This window comes from Macrosteles quadrilineatus, unplaced genomic scaffold (genome assembly GCF_028750875.1).
Source record: "Macrosteles quadrilineatus isolate MER2022 unplaced genomic scaffold, UCM_ALF_1.0 Scaffold_4__1_contigs__length_99947679, whole genome shotgun sequence".
In the NCBI taxonomy this organism is placed as follows: domain Eukaryota; kingdom Metazoa; phylum Arthropoda; class Insecta; order Hemiptera; family Cicadellidae; genus Macrosteles; species Macrosteles quadrilineatus.
The window spans coordinates 73410741-73416383 of NW_026542597.1; the positions used below are offsets into that span (position 1 = coordinate 73410741).

At 37.4% G+C, this 5643-nt stretch overlaps 1 protein-coding gene across 1 annotated transcript; it reads left to right on the forward strand.

Annotated features, from left to right (window-relative positions):
- The first annotated feature begins 1919 nt into the window (after positions 1–1919).
- LOC128993052 (glutamic acid-rich protein-like) lies at positions 1920–4291 on the forward strand. Its single transcript, XM_054416806.1, has one exon. It carries the CDS (start codon positions 1920–1922, stop codon positions 4059–4061), a length of 2142 nt encoding a protein of 713 aa, XP_054272781.1. The 3' UTR covers positions 4062–4291.
- Positions 4292–5643: the final 1352 nt, after the last annotated feature.

Consider the following 5643-nt stretch of genomic DNA (forward strand, 5'->3'; position numbering starts at 1 on the left):
TATCCTGATAATTAGACCAATTCGTTAATACCAAGGCTAAAAATGTGGTTCGGATTCCATTATAAACTGTAGGTCCCTTAGTTGCCATTAGCTGTATGGGCTATTAACAGCTGTGTCTAAGGAATATGCCGGCCTTAGTCACTAACAAGGCTACAAGATCGCGCCACTCATCCTACACTCATCTCCATTCATACTTGGCTAATTACCTACTTTGTATGGTCGCCATTTCAATGAAAAGTATAAAGCATAAAGTGAATGAGACCAGTCCAATCTTGTTTTCAGTAAACACGAATGTCTGTTAAACGCAAGATATTTACAACGTTGACTCAGGTAGATCACACGGGCCAGTTTGAGTGCCAAATCATCGCTCTGCTGCACCGGGGAACCGGAAATGTTGCAAGATGTAACCAAGGTGTCGTAAACAACATAATTACAGTGACTCACCACATAATGTCACACCGGAGGGAATTATTGCGTTTATTTCTCTACGTTGGCAGTAGTGTTTGTCACAAGCGCCATTTCCCGCTAAAACGACCGCGCCAGGTGATGAAGCATCTCAACTTTTGAACCTCAAAGGTTATCTCATAATTTTCTCATTGTAATTTACAACTACTGTACACGCGTTGTCATCGTGCTTCTTTATTGTCCATTGTGTTCGATTGGTCGAATTATTGCTTATTGTAAAGGTTTCATCGATTTTATAATTAGTGTTTGTGCGATGTATTGTAATGTATTGAGTTTTAGGAGTCCTCAGAAGTTTTAAATGGTATTTCTGAAAACTGTTGTATATTTATTTCGTATTAATGGCATAAATTATACTGGTGTCAAATTTATAATGTTGGCTCACTCCGTTTGTGCAGAGGTAATTTTGTTGTTTGATATTTTTATTTCTTGTTGTTTGAAACCGCACTGAACGAGAAATACAACAAGAGGTAGCACTAGCACACCTGCTAGAAAATGTAGACGCAAATCTTATTAGGTAAATTTTGCCAACTAGGGTAATCAGCTCATTGGCTCATTGCTTAATGTATTACAATTTCCTTGTACAAGTGTGCTAAGTATAATATACTTTATACCCTAGTATAAGAATGGTGTCTAACGTCTCGCAGTTATCTCATTCAGTGCTACCTCGAGTTGTATCTATCTCTAGGTCAGTTTCTTAAACCAATTTCAAATTTATTTTGACAACTAAAACGTTCTAATTAAGGGTGCGCTCTACCTCTCCGCCGCGCGTTAATAATGCAAGGGTTTAGGATCTCCGTTATTGCCAGCTTAGTTCTTAACAGTTTTAAAATATATTTGTGTTAATTTATTCACTTCTTATATCTGTAGGCTTGTACTTTTTTTAATTTTTTTATAATAGTAGAATTTTTAGTGGGATGTGACTGGTAAATACGTCTAAATAAGCGTTTTTCTAAAGCATTTTACACATACGTCATACACTTCATACAAGTTACAAGTACACTTAATACAGTTCATACACATCATAGAAGAAAATTTAAAAAGTAGGGTCATAAATTTTAATCTAAGGAGTAAGGAACAATTTTCAGATGAAAATAGTTTAAAAGTTAAGTGAGTTTAAGAGGAATCAAGCGTCTGCAAGCGGTTTTCGCGGCGCTATTCAATGGCGCAAAATAGCCACTGTGGTCCGAGTTGAGATTTCTGAGCTGAGGTAAGAGCGCACCCTTAAAACATCATCGTTTATTACTCGTTCTGCAAAACGAATTTAGCCTAAGATAAGATCTTAACTCAGCTGATCCATAAGAATATTGAATTTGTGAGGGAATATTGTAATCAAATCATAATAACACATGTGACATAAAAAAACCAGTGAATGTTTGTTATGATTACCAAACTCAGCAAATATTTACCAAAATTTATTAGGTAAACAATAATTTTACATTTCTCATCAAAGCAACATGAGCAGGCACCACGCAGAATTCTTAAAAGAGAAGCCCATCAGAGGAAGAGAGATGAAGACAAAAGCAGTCCCTGCAGATATGTTTGATACAATGAAACTTGTGTCTGCAAAAAAGGCACTGGGAGACGAAAGTTTGTCTCCTGAACTAGAAAAACCAAAAGACGACAAGGTTCACCTATACCACGAGGGCTACGTGGATGGTAAGTTGTTCTTAGTCCCAGACGAAAATCTTGAAACAATGAAAAACGACGTTCATACACAACTAAAAACTAAAGGGATAAAGGGTTTGATTGGAGAAGACTCTGATTCCTACGATGTGACCAATTACGACAGGGCACATAGAAAAATGGGTAATTTCATAGACAGAGTAGATAGTATAAGTGACTCAGACGATGAAAAAAGTAAGGATAGTGAAGAAAAAAGAAAATCAGAGAAGAACGAGAAAACGAAAAAAACAGAAGAAGAAAGTGATAAGGACTACAAAGAGAAGGAAAAGGCTCAGGAAGAGGAGGAAGATAAAGGAGAAGACGAGGAAGAGAAATGTAAAGACTCTGATTCCTACGATGTGACTAATTACGACAGGGCACATAGAGAAATGAGTAATTTGATAGACAGAGTAGATAATATAAGTTCTGACTCAGACGATGAAAAACGTAAGGTTAGTGAAGAAAAAAGAAAATCAGAGGTGAACGAGAAAACGAAAAAAACAGAAGAAGAAAGTGGTAAGGACTACGAAGAGAAGGAAAAGGCTCAGGAAGAGGAGGAAGATAAAAGAGAAGACGAGGAAGAGAAATGTAAAGACTCTGATTCCTACGATGTGACTAATTACGACAGGGCACATAGAGAAATGAGTAATTTGATAGACAGAGTAGATAATATAAGTTCTGACTCAGACGATGAAAAACGTAAGGTTAGTGAAGAAAAAAGAAAATCAGAGGTGAACGAGAAAACGAAAAAAACAGAAGAAGAAAGTGATAAGGACTACGAAGAGAAGGAAAAGGCTCAGGAAGAGGAGGAAGATAAAGGAGAAGACGAGGAAAAGAAATGTAAAGACTCTGATTCCTACGATGTGACTAATTACGACAGGGCACATAGAGAAATGAGTAATTTGATAGACAGAGTAGATAATATAAGTTCTGACTCAGACGATGAAAAACGTAAGGTTAGTGAAGAAAAAAGAAAATCAGAGGTGAACGAGAAAACGAAAAAAACAGAAGAAGAAAGTGATAAGGACTACGAAGAGAAGGAAAAGGCTCAGGAAGAGGAGGAAGATAAACGAGAAGACGAGGAAGAGAAATTTAAAGACGAGGAAGAAGGAGGAGAACAGAATGAAGTAAAAGGCGAAGAGGACGAAGAAAAATGTGAAGAGGACAAAGAAAAAGGTAAAGAGGATGATGAAAATGGCGAAGAGGAGGAAGGAAGGGTTAAAGAAGAGGAGGAGGAAAAGGAAGAGATTGGAGATGAAGAAAAATGCAAAGAAGAAAATATAGTAGAAGAAGACAATATAATCAAAGAAGAACAAGGAAAATATGGAAAATATGACGGGGTGTTAGACAACAGATCGGAAGAAAATGTCGAAGATAAAGATGTGGATGGTGGAGGAGTAAAGCCCTTGGCACAAGCGTTACGAGATCCAACCCGTTTGCGTCTTCTCATATCAGGCCACTTTAGAAAGGACCAAAAACCAATTTATATAGTCCAAGAATACCGAGAGGAATTAGAACTATTTAAAGATCAAAAAGCCGATTTCAAATCACACCGAAAACTGTGTGAGGATGGAATAGACGCTTTCGTATCAGGGAGATTCTATGATGAAACTATTCTAGAAGAGGCGGAAGGAAACCCAGTAGCACTAAATATTAAACAACAGAAAATAATGATTGATGGAGAAATAGCTAAAGTGTATGATGATTACTTTGAACAAGTCTATAACTTAGAGTCGACCGACGTTTTGCTTTCAGGGGAGTTTTTGAAAAGTGAAATCACCAAAAGGATTACTCCGTTCTTATCTCTTGCAGTCAGGAAAGGAGAGAAAAATGAGGAAAATGACATTCGAAACGATGAAACAAGTGTTTCAGAAACCAATATTTTCACTTGCCACCTCAAACCTACAGTACCATTTCCCACTACGAATTCTTAAAACATTTAAATACATTGTCCAATTATAAAGCATGGTGAGACTTTTATTAAGAGAGTTAAACGCTTTACGCCGATGTACTAAAGTGCCGTTCTTGTGTCTGAAAATATACTGTTTGGATCATTCTGGAAACCAAACTTCAATAACTTTATTTTGAAATGGATCAAGACGAGCCACGATTATGAATTTACATAAAGAGTTTCGTTTAAAGCTAATTAAAAGTTAAACATAATGTGGCCAAATCATTTGAACTTGTATTCTCTCTGTGTAATAACCCTACTGTGCCTAAAATTCTAATAAACAGGTATTAAATTTGTTGCCGTGTGTCAATCGAACTTTTTGGAAACCTAATCATACCGTGAAAATATCCCAACAAAATTTTAGATAATGTACACATACAAGTATAATCAGATACATGCGTAGTGTGGGCCCTTCAGTACCTGGACCGGGCACAGTGGGCCCTTCAGTACCCGGACCGGGCAGAGTGGGCCCTTCAGTAGCTGGACCGGGCAGAGTGGGCCCTTCAGTAGTCGGACCGGGCAGAGTGGGCCCTTCAGTAGCCGGACTGTGGGGTGTGGGACCTTCAGTACCCGGACTGCGGCGTGTGGGCCCTTCAGTACCCGGACCGGGCAGAATGGGCCCTTCAGTAGCCGGACTGTGGAGTGTGGGACCTTCAGTACCCGGACTGAGGTTTCCTTTATTGTCCGGACCCCTAAACGTATAGCTCCCTTGAGGTTTTTATTCTTGGATTGCGTCTTGTTTATTGTACTAATAATTTTATCATCGTATGATTTTTAGGAAAGGGAGTTCTCTACTATAGAGACAGTTCTCATCCCTAAAACCAAAAATTAAAATCAAATTAATATAGAAGATGGTTATAAACCACCCTGATTTATTTCAGGGGTTGTTAAGACCTACTTTGTCAGATCGAGATTTCAGTACAGTGTCATGAATTACAACTTCTAAAAAGTATGCAACGAGCAAAAGATTAACTAAAACTCCTAAAATTTGTTAAATTTGTTTGGTCTCCTAATTGAACTTTCCTTAAAAGTAATAAACAAACAAAACCCGACAAAATGGTGTATTATTGGCTTACAATTATTTATCCTCACCTTTATTTCATGCATGTCATTTAAAAAAGTAACCGTCGATCTAATAGATTTATTTCTCAATTTCCAACTGCAAATCATCTTAGATTAGTTTATTTTTTAACTTTTGTTTTACGTCTATTGTTCGAACAAATAAAAACACCAAACTAATTTTAAGAGGGAATTGTGAAGGATTTTTTCGCATTAACAAAACTTGAAAGTTCGCCAAACATACAGACAGGAATAATTGCAGACAGACAGGCAGACATCGTGCTCCCGATCACAGAGGTTCTTTAGATTCTTTGCCATGTCAGATGTGTCGACGTATGCTTGGAGGGCGGTAGAGGAAGGCATTGTTTAGAAGCAAGCGTATCTTTCTCTTTGTCAAATGGAATTGGTGTGGAAAGCTTGAGATTAACATTGGCAAAGGGTCCCGTAATGTCATACATTCCTTTTATAATTCATTTATGATATAATGTTTAATTCAAATTCCTAAT

Bases quoted from the DNA above. Each gene is read 5' to 3' on its own strand.
- LOC128993052 (XM_054416806.1), top strand. From the start codon at position 1,920: ATGAGCAGGCACCACGCAGAATTCTTAAAAGAGAAGCCCATCAGAGGA.